At 45.6% G+C, this 18,944-nt stretch overlaps 1 protein-coding gene across 1 annotated transcript in view; it reads left to right on the plus strand.

Annotated features, from left to right (window-relative positions):
- Positions 1-255: 255 nt before the first annotated feature.
- LOC144683108 (E3 ubiquitin-protein ligase TRIM62-like) overlaps positions 256-18,944 on the plus strand; it is a 77,217-nt gene continuing 58,528 nt past the window's right edge. The window contains exons 1-2 of the mRNA XM_078546125.1: positions 256-358; positions 10,484-10,981. Of these exons, the coding sequence (XP_078402251.1) occupies positions 266-358; positions 10,484-10,981 (591 nt within the window). The 5' untranslated portion in view covers positions 256-265. The remainder of the gene's footprint in view (positions 359-10,483; positions 10,982-18,944) is intronic.

The following is an 18,944-nucleotide window of genomic DNA, read 5'->3' on the forward strand; positions in this document are numbered from 1 at the left end:
TGTTATCAGCTGCTCTCCCATTATTTAGCAGTGCAGGATGAAAGGAACAGATCCACCAGGGCACAACCCCCACTGGTTGACCTGCAGCCAGTCTCACACTGAAAGCAGCCAGGCACCATGGAGGATTCCAGAACCTGGATGGCCCCATGGTTCAATGATGACTCCCTGCATGCCCTCCTCCAGGCTGTCACTGACAGCTGTGATGTGCTGATGCCGCAGGCTGGAACAAGAATACCTCCCAGACAGATCAAGCAAGCCTGGATGGATGTGGCAGAGGGGGTCAAGCAGCGTGGGTGACAACCAGAGGACATGCTTACCATGCCGCAAGAAGTTAAATGACCTTCTCCATTCCATGAGGGTGAGTGATTAACACTATTTGCACAGCAGGCACACACATTTGGGAGGTTATGTAAGTGATGGGCATATTGATTAGGAAATGGGCTAATTGATTTTCCTTGGTCACACAGCGTCATTAAGGTGCCTCTGCACTGAGTATAATGGAATTGGACAACTGGTTGTATGGAAAGAAGAAGCCAGAGCAGGGAATCATGCCAGTTGCTGTATTAAGGCAGCTCATGATGTGGTGTCAATCACAAGGGCATGGTCCTTTCTGAAACGATAATAATTCTTTTCCCATTTTCTGACCAGGGCCCATAATGCCAGGGAGAGGTCAAGGACCAGTTGGGGTGTGTCCAGCTTGGCTTAAGGAGAAAATAATAAAGTCTAAATCAGCATTACTGTGCATGTTTGTGAATGCACCGAGTGCGGCAAATAAGATGGGTGAGTTACAGGTTCAGATTTCTATGTGGAAATGTGATGTTGTGGCTATAAGAGAGACCTGGCTCAAAGCAGGGCAGAACTGGGTGTTAATATTCCTGGATACAAAGTGTTCAGGAAAGATAAAAATGGGAAAAAAAAGAGGGAGGGATGATGGTATTGATTAAGGAGAGCATTACAGTGCATGAAGAAAGAGGATGTCCCAGAAGGGTCAAGGACAGAATCTATTTGGCTACTGCTAAGGAACAAAAGAGGTACAATTACTTTGTTTGTTGTGGTCTATAGGCCACCAACTAGTGGGAAGGACGTAGAGGAACAAATGTGCAAGGAAATTACAGAGAGATGCAAAAATTATAGGGTAGTTATATTGGAGGACTTTAATTATCCAAATATAGATTGAGATAGGAGTAGTGTAAAGGGCATAGAGGGGCAAGAGTTCCGAGAATGTATTCAGGAAAATTTTCGACAGTGATATGTTTCCAGCCTAATGAGAAAGGAGGCATTACTAAACCTGGTTCTTGGGAATGAGGTGGGCCAAGTGGATCAAGTGTCAGTAGGAGAACATTTAGGGGACAAGGATCATTGTATCATAAGGTTTATGCTGACTATGGAAAAGGACAAAGAACAACCCAGAGTAAGAATAATTAACTGGGAGAAAACCAACTTCAATGGGGTAAGAATGGATCAGGGTCGAATAAATTGGTGACAAAGGTTGGCAGGAAAAATGGGAGCTGGATAATGGGGTACCTTTAAAGAAAAGATAATTTAGGCACAGTCAAGGTATATTGCTTCAAAAAGGAAAGGTAGAGCAAAAAAATCCAGAGCTCCCTGGATGACAAAAAAGATAGAAATTGACATAAAGAAAAAAAAGTGTGCTTATGACAGGTGTCAGGTAGAAAATACAATTGAAAATTAGGCTGCATATAGAAGGTTCAGAGGGGAGGCATAAAAGAAAATAAGAGAAGCAAAGAGTGGGTATGAAAAGAGACTGGCAGCCAATATAAAAGGTAATCCCAAAGTCTTCTATGGGCATATAAATAGTGAAAGAGTGGTAAAAAGATGAGTAGAGCCAATTAGGGACCAAAAAAAGGGAATTTATGCATGGAGGCAGAGAGCATAGCTCAGTTATTAAATTAAAACTTTACATCTATCTTTACCAAGGAAGAAGATGATATCCAGGCCATGGTGAAAGAGGGGGAATTCAGGTGCTAGAATGGTTTAAAATTGATAAGGAGGAGGTATTAGATAGGTTGTCTGTACTTAAAGTTCACAAGGACCAGGACTGGATGGGATGCATCCAAGAATATTCAGGGAAGTGAGAGTGGAAATTGTGGATGGATAGGCCATCATTTTTCAGTCTTACTTAGACTTGGCAGGGTGCCAGAGGACTGGAGAATTTCAAATGTTACACCCTTGTTCAAAAAAGAATGCAAAAGGTAGCAACTACATTCCAGTGAATTTAACTTTGGTGGTAGGGAAATATCTGGAAACAATATTTTGGGACAAAATTAATAGCCACAAAGGCAAATGTAGGTAAATTAAAGAAAGCCAACATGGATATCTTAAGGGAACATCTTGTTTGGCTAACTTGCATGAGCTTTTCAAAGAGGTAACAGAAAGGGTTACAAGGGCAATGCTGTTGATGTGGCGTATATGGACTTCCAAAAGGCATTTGATACAGTGCTGCACAACAGACCTGTGAGCAAAGTTATAACTCATGGCATAAAAGAAACAGTAGCAACATGGATACAAAATTGGCCGAGTGACAGGAAACAGAGCGTAGTGGTTAATGGATATTTTTTTTGGCTGCAGGAAGGTTTGTAGTGGAGTTCCCCAGGGGTCAGTGTTGGGACACTTGATTTTCCTCATATATATTAATTACCTAGAACTTGGTGTACAGGGCACAATTTCAAAATTTGCACATGATGGCCAGGGTTTTTCCCTCTGCGATTTGGGGGTGGGGCCCGCTTGCCGAGGGGAGAATGACGTGGGAAGACATCGGGAGGAACCTGCGACATCAACCCGGTCCATTTAAACCTTCAGGAAGGCAGGCGCACAGCGAAATCAGCCAATTAAGGCCATCGACAGGCTAATTAACCTTGTTAAAGACCCTGCCCGTCCAAGCTTAAGGCTGGCGGGCAGGCCAGGAGCCCGAGCGGGCTCCAGATTATTCATGAAACTTCATCCACTGGCGGGATGAAGTTTCATGTCCGTTTTTTTAAAATTTAATAAACTTTATGTGTTTCTTATTAACATGTCGCATCTCGTGTGACATTGTCACATGAGGGAGACATGTTAATAATTTTAATATTTCTCTATTTTTTGACATTTTGTACCTGTCAGTAAACTCCCTGAGACAGCACTTTGTCTCAGGGAGCAGTGCGCTCTTTCGCGCACATGCACGAAAGAGCGCACTTTGACAGCATAGCGCTTCCTGTCCGGCAGGCTGCTGGGTGGGCCTTAATTGGGTGGGCCTTAATTGGCCCGCCCACTCAAAATGGCGGCAGGCCCTGTTTCGGCGGCGGGGGTCAGCTGCCTGCCCACCACCGAGCTGGTGGGGCCCGCTTGCCCACCAAGGGCAAAATTCTGCCCAATATGAAACTTGGAGGCATTGTGAACTGTGAGGAGGATAGTGTAGAACTCCAAAAAGATATGGACAAGTTAGTGCCATGGGTGAACAGGTGACAGATGAAGTCCAATGCAGAGAAATGTGAAGTGATTCATTTTGGCAGTAAGAACATGGAGAGACAATATAAAATAAAGGTACAACTCTAAAAGGAGTGCAGGAGCAGAGAATATATATGTGAATAAGTCATTAAAGATAGCAGGATAGGCTGAGAGAGCAGTTAATAAAGCATACAGTATCCTAGATTTTATTAATAGGGGCATAGTGTACAAGATTAAGGAGGTCATAGATAAAAGCAAAATACTGCGGATGCAAATCTGAAATAAAAACAGAAAATGCTGAGTACTTGCAGCAGGTTTGCAAGCATCTGTGAAGAGAGAAACAGAGGGCAGAAATTTTCGCTCGGTGGGCAGGCACGTGCCCGACCCACTCAAGTGTGAAATGATGCGCATTGACATCGGCGTGCCGACATCAACGCGCAGTTGCATGGTAATTTGGTCAGCAGATGCGTACCGGAGTCGGAAGTGTGCCTGCCGACAATTAAAAGGCCTGTTAAGGCCATTAAATAATCAATTAAATTACATTTATCGCTGTCCGTCCAACCTAACAGTTGGCGGGCAGGCGAAAAGGCCAAGTGGCCTTTGCATTATTTTGGAAACCTCATCCACGGGTGGGATGAGGTTTCCAAAAGCAAGTAATAATAAAATAAAAGTTTTAAAATTTAATTAACAACATGTCCCTGCTCATGTGACAGAGTCACATGTTTTATTACATTTTTATTTACTTCATTTTCTTTTTTAAAAACGCTTCAGCTCCCTGAGGCACAGAGGATTATGCAGCATTCACTTGTGCGCATGCATGAAGTTCGCGCTCGGCCCTCTCGCCCGCCTCCCTCCCCCGCACTGGCAGCGCTCCGTGCTGCTGCTCACGTTTCACGCTGGGCGGGCCTTAATTGGCCCGTCAACATGAAATTGCAGTGCGATGCCAATCATGTGTGGCGGTCAGCTTCCAGGTGCAAAATTCTGCCCAGAGTTAATGGGCAGGATTTTACGCGTCAGCGAGCAGGGGCAGAGCCCACTCACCAACACGTAAAATGACGTGCGGTGATGTCGGGGGAACTCCTGATGTCACCATGCCCCATTTAAATTTTCAGGAAGGCGGGGGCTCAGTAAAATCGGCTGCGACCCTGCCGACCTGTCAATGGCCAATTGAGGCCATTGACAGGGTCAATTAAGTAATCAGTGGACCTGCCCGTCCAACCTGGCAGGAACTAGAAAAAACATGAAACCTCATCCACGGGCAGGATGAGGTTTCATGTAGGCTTTAAAAATTTTTAATAAAAGTTTTGTAAAAATTATGGACATGTCCCAACTCATGTGACATTGTCACATGAGGGGACATGTTCGGGAAATTTTATTTTTCTATTTTTACCTTTTTTACATTTACAGCCGAACTCCCTGAGGTAGCGCTTAGCCTCAGGCTGATGAGTGCGCTCTTTCGTGCGCATGCATGAAAGAGTGCACTCTTGATTTTGGGATTACTCCCTCACCCGCACAGGGAGCGCATAGCGCTTCCATGATGATGTCACGCTGTTGGGCCTTAATTGGCCCTCCCATGTAAAATGGTGGTGTGCCTCTGATCGGGGGCGCCAATCGGAAGCATGCCTGTATGCGCCCGCCCTTCAACTTCCCCCCCAATGGGGGGAAAATTCAGCCCAATGTTTCGAGTCCCTATGACACTTCTTCAGAGCTAAAGAGTAGAAATGTGATGGATTTTATACTGTTTAAGAGGGGTTGGAGCAGGTGGAGCAAAATAGAAGGTCAGGGATAGGTGGGAGCTCAGGAAAGATTGACAAAGATGCCATGGACACAAGAAAAAGGGAGTGTTAATGGTAGTGTTAAAGACTAAATAAGGTGCTGATAGTGGCACAAAGGTAAGATAGCAGAATGTGTTAATAGCAGAACAAGGGCCAGCACTCTGTGAAAGCACGCCATAGAAACAAGTGATAGATTGCCCATTGGAGGGGAGTGAGGGGAGGGGGGAGGGTTAAAAAATGAATGAATAAATAAAAATAAATAAAACTAATTTAAAAAATAAAAATTGGATTTAAAAATGGGTAAAGATGGAACAGAGTTCATGGTCTAAAATTGTTGGACTCAACGTTAAGTCCAGAAGGCTGTAAAGTGCCTAATCGGAAGATGAGGTGCTGTTCCTCCAGTTTGTACTGGGCTGCACTGGGACATTGTACCAGGCCAAGGATGGACATGTGGGCATGAGAGCAAGATGGTGAGTTGAAATGGCAAGCAACAGGAAGGTCTGGGTCATGTTTGTGGACTGAGTGAAGGTGTTCCGCAAAGCGGTCACCTATTCTAAGTTTAGTCTCCCCAATGTAGAGGAGATCGCATTAGGAGCAGCTAATATAGTAGATCAAATTGAAGGAGGTGCAAGTGAAGCACTGATTCACCTGAAGTGAAGCACTGATTCACCTGTTTGGGGCCTTGGACGGTGAGGAGGGAGGGGATAAAAGGGCAGTTGTTGCACCTTCGGTGATTGCATGGAAAGGTGCTATGAGAAGGGAATGAGGAGTTGAGGGTTATTGAAAAGTAGACCATGATGTCACAGAGGGAACAGCCCTATGGAATGCTGATTGAGAGGGGGCGGTGAGGGGAAGATGTGTTCAATGGTGGCATCATGCTGGAGTTGGCGGCAATGGCGGAGGATGATCCTTTGAATGCAGAGGCTGATGGGGTAAAAAGTGAGGACAATGGGGACCGTATCCTGGTTCTGGGAGGAAGGGGAAGGGGTGAGGGCAGAGGTGCGTGAGATGGGTTGGACACGGGTTGAGGGCCCTGTCTAGCACAGTCGGGGGAGCCCTCGGTTAAGGGAAAAGGAAGACATGTCAGAAGCCCCGTTTTGGAAGGTAGCATCATCTGAACAGATGTGACAGAGGCAGAGGAACTGGGAGAATGGGATGGAGTCTTTACAGGAAGCAGGGCGTGAGGAGCTGTAGTCGAGGTAGCTGTGGGAGTCGGTGAGCTTGTAATGAATATTGGTAGACGGTCTAGCACCAGAAATGGAAACAGAGATGTCAAGGGAGGGAAGTGTTGGAAATGGGCCATGTGAAGGTTAGAGAGGGGTGGAAATTGGGAGCAAAATTGATAAATTTTTCCAGTCCAGACGAAGCATGAAGCGGCACCGATACAGTCATCGATATACCGAGAAAAGAGTTGTGGGACGGGGCCCGAGTTGGATTGGAACAAGGAATGTTCCACATACCTCACAAAAAGACAGGCATAACTGGGGGGCTTATGTCGGAACTCATAGCCATACTTTTTATTCAGAGGAAGTGAGACGAGTTAAAGGAGAAATTGTTCAGTCAGAGAACAAATTTAGCTAGGCGGAGGAGAGTAGTGGTGGATGGGGATTGTTCAGGTCTATATTCGAGGAAGAAGCCTATATTCGAGGAAGAAGTGGAGAGCCCTCAGACCGTCCTGGTGGGGGATGGAGGTGTAGGTGGATTAGACGTCCATGGGGAAGAGGTGGTGGTTGGAGTCAGGAAACTGGAAATTGTTGTTCTGACGTAGGGCATCAGAGGAATCACAAATGTAGGTGGGAAGAGACTGAACAAGGGGAGAGAGAATGGAGGCAAGATAGGAAGAAAAGAGTTCTATGGGACAGGAACAGTCAGACATGATAGGCCTACCAGGACAGTCCTGTTTGTGGATTTTGGGGAGGAGGTAGAAGTGGACTGCATGAGGTTGGGAGACTATGAGGTTGGAAGCTGTGGAGGGAAGATCTCCAGAGGAGATGAGGTCAGTAACAGTCCTGGAAACAATGGTTTGATGTTCAGTGATAGGGGAGGTAGGAGGAAGTGTCTGCGAGTTGGCGCTCAGCCTCTGCAAGGTAAAGGTCAGTACGCCAGACAACAAAAGCACCATCCTTGTCGGCAGATTGATAACAAAACCAGGGTTGGACCTGAGAGAACGGAATGCAGCAAGTTCAGAAGGAGACAGGCTAGATTGGGTGAGAGGAGCAGAGAAATTAAGATGGCCGATGTCATGCTGACTGTTCAATGGAAAGATCAAGAGCAGATAAGAGGCCAGAGGGAGGGGTCCAGGTAGAGGGAGAATACTGGAGGTGGGTGAAAGGATCCATTGAAGGGGGGAGGGGTGGACCCCTGCCCAAAGAAGTGGGCATGGAGATGAAGACGATGGAAGAAGAATTCAGCATTCTGCAGAGCCCGAAATTCACTGAGGTGAGGGCTTAAGGGGATGAACTGAGTCCTTCGCTGAGTACAGAGCATTCAGCATCACAGAGAGGAAGGTCAGAGGGTATCGTAAATACACAGCAAGGGCTGCGATTAGAAGAAGGGATGGGGTCAGAGGGACAGGAGGGATGGTTGGTATCAATAAGTTGTTGGAGCTTGCTTTCCTTAACACCTGAACGAAAGAGAAAAAGTTTCTTGTTAAGGTATCGGATGAGATGAAGAATAAAATGAAATTGGAAACAAGGACAGCTTTGGGATAGGGGGATTCTGCTCTGCTGGTGAGAAAGGTCGAGTGTGTACATATGGCAGCGCATGGCACTGAGTGTGGATCTCAGGATGCGGCGAGAACAGCAGTCTGAGGAACGTTGCATGTCCCGGAGATACCTGTAATCCTGGGTAGGGTTCGAAACATGAAGGATGGAACTTCAGTTGGAATCCACTTGGGGTAGTTGAAGCTGGAGACAGTAACTGAGGAAGGAGTTGTGGTTGTAAACGTAAGTTTTAGTGAGCACCTTCAGGAGGGAAATGGAAAGCAATGAAGGCGAACAGGATGAAAGACACAAAAGGAAATCCTATCGGAGAGAAGAGCAGAACTTCTTCAAGGTAGGCATTCCTGGAAGAGAAGTGAGAGTGAATTAAATACTAAGGATGCTGCCAGACCTGCTGAGTTTATCCAGCAATTTCTGTTTTTATATCAAGGAGGTTCTGTTGAACATGTATAAGACACTAGTTTGGCCTTAACTGGAGTATTGTGACCAGTTCTGGGTGCTGCACTTTAGGAAAGATGTGAAGGCATTGGAGAGAGTGCAGAAAAGATTCACGGAATGGTCCCTGGGATTAGGAACTTCAGTTATGAAGATAGTTTGGAGAAGTTAGCACTGTTTTCCTTGGAGAAAAGAAGACTGAGAGGAGATTTGATAGAGTTATGCAAAATCATGAGGAGTCTGGACAGAGTAGATAGTAAAAACCTGTTCCCACTTCTGAAAGGATCGAGAATGAGGGCACACAGATTTAAAGCAATTGGCAAAAGAAGCAAAAGCGACATGAGAAAAAGCTTTTTCACACAGTGAGTGATTAAGTTCTGGAATGCACTGTCTGAAAGTGTGGTGGAGGCAGGTTCAATCAAAGTATTGGTAAAAGAGAATTATATTGTTATCTGAAAAGGAAGAATCTGCAGGGTTACAGGGAGAATGTGGGAGAATGGCACAAAGTGAAATGCTCATTCAGAGAGCCAGCGCAGACATGATGGGCTGAATGGCTTTCTCCTGTGCTGTAACAATTCTGTGATTTTGGAACTCCATGTTCCAGCTAACCTAACCCTCTTTAACCTAGCACTGTTGGACACACATTCAGCAGCAGGGAGGAGCTCCACCAGTGCTATTTAAAGGTATATTCAATTAATTTCATGTTATTTGCTGAGTGATTTCGCCTAGCTCTTGGTGTGATTATAGAAGTGTTTGGTGGTTTCTAGAATTATTTGAAGTTGCTGAAGTCTACAGGAAGTGATGTGGCAGTGTTGAAGAGCTTTGTCCTGACTTCAAGTATTCTGCACAAACCAGTTGCTCCCAGGCATGGGCTCATTAGTAGGTATTCCCTTAGACTATAGAATGATCGGCAGAATGAGCAGAGGTGACACAGAGCAGGACAAGCTGATGGAAGGGGGAGGAAAAGGAGGGGGAGAATGGCTTTCAACAGCAGGTCATTTCTGCCTGGAGTGTTCAGGGAGCAATTCTCCTACCTGAACCTCAGCGACGAAGAATCTGTCAGACATCTGACCTTCACTAAGTAGGTCCTCAATGATACATGCCATTTGTTGCCATCACATTTGCAGCTTCAGAGCAGAACAAGGATGGCAGTGGTTGCAAAGGTGACTGTGGAGATTAATTGCTATGCTTTTGGTTGATTTCAGGCTGGAACAGATGATATTTGCATCAACTTTTATGTGTTCACTGTCACCTAAGGGATGTCACTTAGACTCTGTATTCTAAGACAGCTGAATACATTTCATCTTTTTTGCAAAACTTATGTTCCTACCTTGCTAGCTCTGTATCATCAGCAAACTTGAATACATGGCTGCTGCTAATTTGCACACAACAAAACAATAATGGCCAAAAAGTTATTCATGGCTGTAAATAGAAACAACAGGCAGTGTCATTGGATAGTTAACAGGAGGAAGTTTTCCTCTCCTTAGTCATGCCACTCAGATAAGGCGTAGATATGCTTTGTGCATCAAAACACATTGCAACGTGGAAAACACAAAATTCCTGAATGAAATAAAAGTTGTCCATTTTATAAGTAGAATTATTTTAAAACATTCAATTATCTTTGTACAGTTTACCAATGCCTATGTCCCTTCATTTATTAAATTTAACTCTATCCCTTTATGTTTTAAAAATTGCATGGCCAATGAGCAAGGATCTTATTTCATGCCATACTAATTTAATTAAAACAAATATTAAGTATTTATAAAGTTCAATATTCCAACTGCTGACAGTATCAAAATGGAGAAAGACATCTGCAGACTATACCATTCTCTTTGGAAAAAAGTAGCTAAATCAATAATTTCGATGTTTTGCACAATATATAGTTATTAAAATTAAGCAAGTGATTATTGCAATTATTAAGGAAAATTGGTTGGAAAATGACTTTTTCTTACACACTCAAGTAGAATAATATAGATAAAGAGCAATGGAAGATCCCATTGGTATATAAATAGTTGATCACCTCCATTTTGTTACATGGTCACAATGGCTGGTTACATTAAACCTGTAGACAGTTACAAGGATGAAATTACTTGTTCTATCTGCCTGCAGGTATTCACATACCCAATAACTCTCACCTGTAACCACAGCTTCTGCCTAAGATGCATTCAAGATCATCTGAAGCACAAGTCGTCAGATGACAATTATATGTGTCCAGAATGTCATATTGAATTTGCTGAAAAGCCAAGGTTGCTTAAGAATGCCAAGCTTGCTGAAAAAGTTGAAAAACTGTCAACATTCCAGGAAAGGAAAACTGTCTGTGACTACTGCTTTGAAGAAGATGTACCTGCTGCAATGAGCTGTGTCCAGTGTGAGACTTTCTTTTGCGTAACCCATCTTCGCCCACACAGTGAGAAACCATCACTAAAGGATCATGCTTTGGTTGACCCCACAGAGGCAAGGGCTTTGCGAAAGTGTGAAGAGCACAAGGAAACTCTCAAGCTCTATTGTAAACAAGATCATGCAAGCATTTGCAGTCTTTGCAGTATTATAGGGAAGCACAAGAACCACTCCATCCTGACCATAGCAGAAGCAAAAAGTGAAATCCAGGTGAGGATGAATTAAGCTCGCTTGATATTAAGGTGACAGATTTGGACACCTACACTGACTGACTTTAGATTGTTCAGGCTATACAGGAAATATTTTGTCAGTTTTTGTCTAATAAACAAGATAGGGTGACATAGGCCAGGATCTTAACCGCTCACACGGAGGTGGGTTTGAAACTGGGACCAGGAGGGAAAATGGAAATTAGGGCACTGGGTTGGCTGGCTTACGCATGCTCGCATCTGGGAAGTCAGTTGGAGGCAGGGCATCAGTGGCAGCACTACCCTCCTGGCAGTGGCAGGTAACCAATAATTACCAATTAGGAAGCTAACGATGGGGGACGGGGAGGACACTGCTGGGATCTTCCCAGCTTCAGTGCAGCCTCCAGCTGAGGGCTGAGCTCGCACATCTGTGGAGATGGCATCCGGCAGCAGTCTGGGTGGGACCACCGGGGCTAGAAGCTCCATGCCCCAAAGATGGGGCTGTGGGCAGGAACTGCTGTACCCTTGGCCAATTCCTGCAGATAGGCTTCCCTTCCACTCTGAGGGCCTACTGACTTTGTCCTAGTCAGGTTTTCTATTTTATGCACGCGTCTGAGGTTGCCTGTTCAGCACTTGCCAAGGATTGGGGTGGAACTTCAGAGCAATTCTTTATAATTTGATTTGAATTTAGACTTACCATAAATCACAGTATATAAGCAAACCTCATTTTACTGCCCTCAAAGATCATGGCAGAATTTTCACCTCAGTGGGCGGGCGCGTGCCCGACCCGCTCGAGCGTGAAATGACATGCAATGATGTCGGGCGAGCGTCCCAACATCAACGCGCAGGCCCGTGCGGGAATCAACAGCGTGCCCGCCAACAATTAGAAGGCCTGTTAAGGCCATTAAAGTATTAATTAACTTAAATTTTTCGCTGCCCATCCAACCGTATGGTTGGCGGGCAGCCGAAAAGGCCAAGCAGCCTTTGCACTTTTTAGAAAACCACATCCACGGGTGGCATGAGGTTTCCAACATCAAATAAAAATAAAACATCTCATTCATAACACGTCCATGCTCATGTGACAGAGTCACATGAGGGGGCATGTTTTTTAACATTTAAAAATTCTTTATTTTTGATTTTCAGAACTCTTCATCGCCCTGAGGCAGCTCTGTGCCTGAGGGAGCTTTTCCAGCATGCACCCGTGCGCATGTTTGAAGTTCCCCACTTGCTCTCCTCCCCCCGTCGCACAGGCAGCACTGAGCGCTGCAGCACGTGTTTCACATTGGCCAGGCCTTAATTGGCCTGCCAGCGTGAAATTGCGGTCCGGCCCCGATTGCAGGCGGCTGTCGGCTTCCCGACCGACCTGCCCCACCCTGCTGAGCCCACCCAACAAGGGCAAAATTCTGCCCCATGTTTTTGTGTATTCACAGCTTATATGTTTATCACCCCCCCAATTCAGACTTACTATAAATCACAGTATACTAGACAAACCTATTTTTTCCAGCCCCAAAGATCACATTTTCATATACATGGCTTATAAGTCAACCCCACTTTTCAGCCATGACGTGCTATACAGATATTAATAGTCAGTCTCAATTTTTCACCCCATAAATGCATGTTTTGCTTTTTAACTGGGTGCAAGGGATCAAACAGGTGATGCAAGCTGTGTTGCGAAGATGCACAGGAGTTTAAGACATGCCCATTCTTTGCGTTGGATGCTGATGACATTTCAAAATGGTGATCACCCACACCCAGGTCAGTGGTTCACTTTTATACTGGGTGTATATGTTGACCCCACTATTTTGGAGGGATTTTCTGAAGCTTGAAAGATCGACTTCTGCACCGGCATTTATGGTAAATGTGCGTTCAGTGTTAGGGAGACCAGCCTCTTATACCTGAGAATGATAATTCTAAAACCTTAAGATCAAATAGCTATGAAATAATTTTAATTCACAGGACATAGGCATCGCTTTTATTTATTGCCCATCCCTAATTCCCCTTAACTGGCTTGCTAGGCCATTTTCAGAGTGCAGTTCAGAGTCAACCGCATTGCTATGTGGCTGGAGTCACATTTAAGCCAGACCAGGTAAGGATGGCAGATTTTCCTCGCCAAAGGGCATTAATGAACTTTGCAAGCTCTTACGATATCCTGATAGTTACACCATTACTGAGACTCACTTTTCATTCCAGATTTATTTATTTAATTAACTCAATTTAAGTTCCCCAGCTGCTGTGCTGGGAGTTGAACTCATGGACAGAATTTTAATTGCCGAGGGGAGGTGGGTTTAGGTGTGGGCGGGGATTAAAACCCCAAAATGTGATGTCAGGTTAGGAACTTGACATGTTCCCGCCCACTTATGTGTTTAACTTGGATGGGTTTGCAGGCAACAGGAAACTCCTGTGGAGTAGTCAGATAATTAAATAAAATATTCAAAGAGGCAATTATCTCAGGATTTCACAGAGAATTCTGGCTTTAACTGCCAAAGAATGGATTTTCAGAACTGTGTGGAACTCACCAGGGTCAACCTGATGAGTGCACAATTGTAGGGGGTGGGTGGGTTGGGGGGAAGCGGGGTACATCTTCAGTGAAACTGACAGGCTGGGAAGCCTTCAAACAGTGAAACTGAATAGCTGAGGGCTGAGCTGTCATATCTGTGGAGGTGGCTTCCAGCAGAAGCTTTTGGGGGGCCATTGCTCCTTAACACCAGGTGCCATAATTAAATGGCACCCCTGCACAGCGTTTGCACTCTCTGCCGCAGCTCCAGTGAAGACATTGCTCTCAAAGACAGAAAGTATGCTGTGCTCAAATTCAGTTACGTCTCACCGGTGCGCCTGTGCAACGCAGCCAAGGCCCACCTCAATGTCCTTTACCCCTGCTCTGGCCACAGGCCTTCCACCAAGGTAAGCAATTCGGCTTGGGAGGCAGTCACAGCTCAGCGGTGGCCAGTGCAAATGCCCTGCAGAAGAGATCAGTCACCCAGCACAGGAAAAGGATGGATGATCTCATCTGTTCTGCCAGGGTAAGTCAACCATCTCATCACTCTCAAGTCTCACACTCTCAAGCCCAGCACTTGTTACCACCTGAAGGGACACCACCACTCACTTCCACAAGCACTCACATCTCTTCTGGAGTTTGCATCCTAGTCCTGTCTATCTTCATGCAGGATAAGCTGGCTCACAATAAGGACAGGTCCACCAGCGGTGGAGTTCCCAATATCAAGGTTCTCATAGACTTCGAGAGCCATACAGCTGGCCACAGAGGATGTAGACTGTGCCTGCGTGACGGTGAGATTGGCGGCGCACACCCAACTGAGGATCCTGCACTAGAACATCCATCAGACAACCATACTGTGAGTGAATTCTCCTGTTTCAGGGTCACCTGCCATGCACTAATTGTCTCTCTTTGCTTTTGTAGGTGCCTCAGGGAAGCTGCAGAGGGCATCACAAGCCAGGCCCTCAACACCAGCCCCGACAACGCCTCGGATGAGGAACCTGATGACAGCATCTTTGAAGACCCATCACAGCGCTCACCCACACCCTCCACCAGCTCAGAGACATACCTCAGTGGGACCTAGATCTAGAGTAGCCTCGGGGTCACAATCTGGTGAGCCCAGCACACCATCTGCTCCACAATAGGCGGAGGCAGGGACTTCAGAGGTTGTCAACGCTTGGAGGACTGCTGGAGGCTACGATTCTGCTGAGTCCAAGTCTGATGTCAAGCCTCCGGACTCGGTATTAAATCAGTTGCTGGAGCTGCAAAGACAAGCACAGGAACATCAGGAAGGGATGTCAGCGGCACACCTCAGATCGCAACGCATGATGGAGGAGTCCATCCGCCTTTAGTCTGAGGTAATAGCGCCGGCATGCCAACACACCGAGGTCAACACTGGCAGGCTGCCATGGAGGTCCAGGGCATTGGTCCTGCAATGCTGCTGGAGCTGCACTCCATCGCGTAGCCATTGGTGGGATCCATCAGTGTCAACGTGAGAGGGCTGCAGGGCACCTCGATCTCACTCCAGCTGCCACCTCTCCTCAAGAAATCAGCCAGGGGACCTCGGCCACCGATAGGGAGGAGGACCAGCAGCTTGACACCCCGGGGCCTTCCACTCAGGTGACTCTGGGAGCGCCTGGCTGATCCAGATCCCCCCTTCCTGTGACCCCATCAGCTCCAGCTCCACAGGCCAAGGAGGGTGAACCTGCCCCACAGCAGGACACCTAAAGCAGGTCGGGGCCCACCAGGTCTTGGCTCTCCAGAGGACACCTGGCATGATCACCACAGACAACAGAGCATAGCAGGTAGCAGGCTACCTCCACCTCCTTTGTGGATGTCGGAGGAGCACCAAGACTTAGCAGCAGGGTAAGGAAAGTTAAAAAGATGTAGTGCACAATATTGGCACAGGGTGTTAACCACATGTATATAATGTTCACAAATGTAAATAGTCTCGCAACCATTTCATATCTCCTCTTGTCTATGCCTCCTTCTTATGATGAGCTGTGTTCCTGTCAATCACGTGTGATACCTTGGTTCTTGTACCCGCCTATAACAATTGTCTCTATCCAAGGCCTCTCTTCTGTGCAGTATGCGACCATCTCACCTCAGTGAGTGTCCCCTTTCAACACAATGCTCCATATCAGTAATGCCTGCGCCTTCATGTTAACTGTGCTTGTGGAACGAACCTCATTCCCATGCCTTGTAGGGTCCCGTCACATGCATTGTTGGCACTGAACAATTGAGACAGAGGTGTGCCTCTACCTCGTCTACATTCTTGAGAAATGAAGGTGTGGTGCTTAAGGCGAGATGTACTAACACATGGAGAAAGCTCATGTACCTTACAACTCCATCTGTCCGCTGTCTCTCGGCAGGGTTATAATGATATGAACGTATACTCAGAGATTATGTGCGCTGCCCTCAGCCAAACAGCTTTTTGATTTCCCTAGTGTCAATCTGCTGAGTTTAGCAAAAACTGGGACAAACTTGCCACCCCAAAGTAACGAAACAGTTGCATATTTGTATGCAGATGCTGAGATGTCCAACCTCAAGCCTTTCTCACCCTGTAGTTGTAACTATTGAGGGGAGAAGGGTCTGATCACAAAGTTGGTAGATAGCGGTGCGCATCCCATCACCTTGACATTCTAAGAGGTTACTGATGCTACTTCCAAATGCTGATTTCTGGAGGCCAAAACAGTCATTGAGCATGCTCTGGAATCGTACATCGTTGCCCCAGACAAGATGAAGGGGTGCAAAGGGATAGGAGCAAGTAAGTGACAAAGCAGAGCAGTGCTCCTCATTAACAATGGCACATGCCCTTGAGGGCTTCATGTTCTCTGATCATGTTGGACTTTGCTAGGGCCAGGGCTGGCCATGAGGGCACACTGGTTGTGTGTAAGAGGAGGTATGCGAGGAGGCAGGCGACTATGCCGGAGTGAGATGGAAACTGAGTGAGTAGCAAATTAGGTTCATGTGGGAATTCAGTGCTTGAGGGAAAAAGGTGCAGTATACATAGTAATTATTCTAAGTTAATTAAGTGAGTAATTAAATTAAGTTAATTGAATGACATATGTAACAATGACAGGACAGGTATTATGTTGCAGCTGTGAAATGCGGCAACTTTTGGAAGCCAAGGAGATCGATAACAAATAGATCTGCAGAAAGTGTAAGCAGCTAGAGGAATTCTGCGTCAGGATTATTGATCTGGAAGCTGAACTGCAGACACTGTGCAACATAAGGAGGGGGAGAAATACCTGGATGCTTTGTTCCAAAAGGCAGTCACGCCTCTTAGAATAGAGTCGTCTGTTTTGGTCAGGAGTGAAGGACAGGAGGATGTGACCTTGATTGAGGCAGGTAAAGGGACTGAGCAGACAGGAGTGGACGAGTCTTAGACTTTGCAACTGTCAAACAGGTTTGAGGTGCTCACAACCTGTGTGGATGAAAGTGAGGTCTGCAAGGTGGATGAGCAGGCTGGCCCTGGCATTATTGTACAGGAAGCCATTCAAGTGGTGGGTACAAGCAGGAATGTAGTGGTAGTATAATGAGGGGGATTGACACTGTTCTTTGCAGCAAAGAGCGAGAGTCCAGAAGGCTGTGTTGCCTGCCCAGTGCCAGGGTTCAGGACATCTGCTCACAGCTGCTGAGGAACTTGCAGTGGGAGGGGGAGGAACCAGTCGTCTTGGTCCATGTGGCCACTAATGGCATAGGCAGGCAAGGAGGGAAGTTCTGCATAGTCAGTATGAGGAGCTAGGTACCAAATTAAGAAGCAGAATCTCAAAGGTAATAATTTCAGGATTGTTACCTGAGCCATGTGCAAATTGCCATAGGGCAAATAAGATTAGAAAGATGGATGTGTGGCTCAAATACTGGTGTGGGAGAAGTGGGTTCCAGTTCGTTGGGCACTGGGACCAGTACTGGGGAAAGTGGAGGCTGTACCGTTGGGACGGTCTACACCTGAACCATGGTGGGACATGTTTTTGCAAATCGCATAACTAGGGAAGTAGAGAGGGCTTTAAACTAAACAAGGGAGGTGAGCTTGGGTAATTGTGGCAAATCAAGGGGTAGTTTCAAGGTAGGACACCTTCAAGGTAGTAATATGGGGAGTGGGGATCATGGAATAGTAGAAAGGGACAGAGAGATAAAACCTAAGAATACACCAATAGTCAAGACTAGATGTTTCAAGGATAACAAAAAGACAAAACTAATGGCTCTGTATCTAAATGCGTGTAGCATTCAACAAAGTAAATGAATTGATAGCGCTCATCGAAGTAAATAAATGTGATCTGATAGCTATTACGAAGATGTGGCTGCAGGATGAAAAGGACTGGGTCCTGAATATTGAGGGGTATATGATAGTCAAGATGAATAGGAAGATAGGTAAAGGTGGAGGGGAGCACAGTTGACCTGGGATGGCATTGGTGCGATAGTTAGAGATGACCTTGATTCAGGAGGTCAGGATGTAGAATTGGTTTGGGTGGAGATGAGGAATAGTAGGGGAAAGAAGTCACTAGTGGGAGTGATCTACAGGCCCCCTAACAGTAACCACAATTTAGGACAAAGTATACAAGAAGAAATATTGGGTGCTTGTGATAAAGGGGTGGCAATAATCGTGGGTAATTTTAATCTACATATAAACTGGAAAAATCAGATTGGCAGTAGTAGCCTGGATAAGGAGTTCATAGAATGTTTTTGAGATGGTTTTTTTCAAGAAGCACATTCTGGAACCAACCAGAGAGCAGGTTATGTTAGACATGGTATTGTGTAATGTGACATGATTAATTAATGACCTCAGAGTGAAGGCACCCCTCGGTAGCAGCGACCACAGCATGATTGAATTTTACGTCCAGTTTGAAAGGGAGAAGAATGGGTCTAAGACAAGCATCTTAAACTTAAGTAAGGGTGGCTATGTGGGCATGAAAGCTGAGCTAGCTGAAGTGAACTGGGATACTAGGTTAGGGTATACATCAATAGAGAAGCAGTGGCAGACATTTAAGCAGATATTTCAAATACTCAGAATAAATATATTCCTATGATAAAGAAAATTTCTAAGGTGAGTACCCACCATCCATGGTTAACTAAAGAAGTCAAGGAAAGCATCAAACTTAAGGAAAAAGCATATAACTGCACAAAGATAAGTGGCAGGTCAGGTGATTGGTCAGAATATAAAGAAAGGCAGAGAATGACAAAAAGCATAATCAGGAGAAAGAAATTAGAGTGTGAGAGGAAGCTAGCTAGAAATGTAAAAACGGATAGCAAAAGTATTTAAAAAGGAAAAGAGTAAGTAAAGTGAGTGTTGGTCCTCTAGAGAGTGGCAATGGGGAGTTAATAGTAGATAATAAGAAAAGGGCGGATGAAATGAAAAAATATTTTGCTTCTGTCTTCACTATAGAGGATATAAAAAACATTCTAGTAATAGCTATAAATCAGGAGGTGGAAGGGAGAGAGGAACTTGGTAAAATTACAATCACTAGGGAAGTGGCACTGAGCAAATTGATGGAGC

Source organism: Cetorhinus maximus, chromosome 7, assembly GCF_964194155.1.
Source record: "Cetorhinus maximus chromosome 7, sCetMax3.hap1.1, whole genome shotgun sequence".
Classification (NCBI taxonomy): Eukaryota; Metazoa; Chordata; class Chondrichthyes; order Lamniformes; family Cetorhinidae; genus Cetorhinus; species Cetorhinus maximus.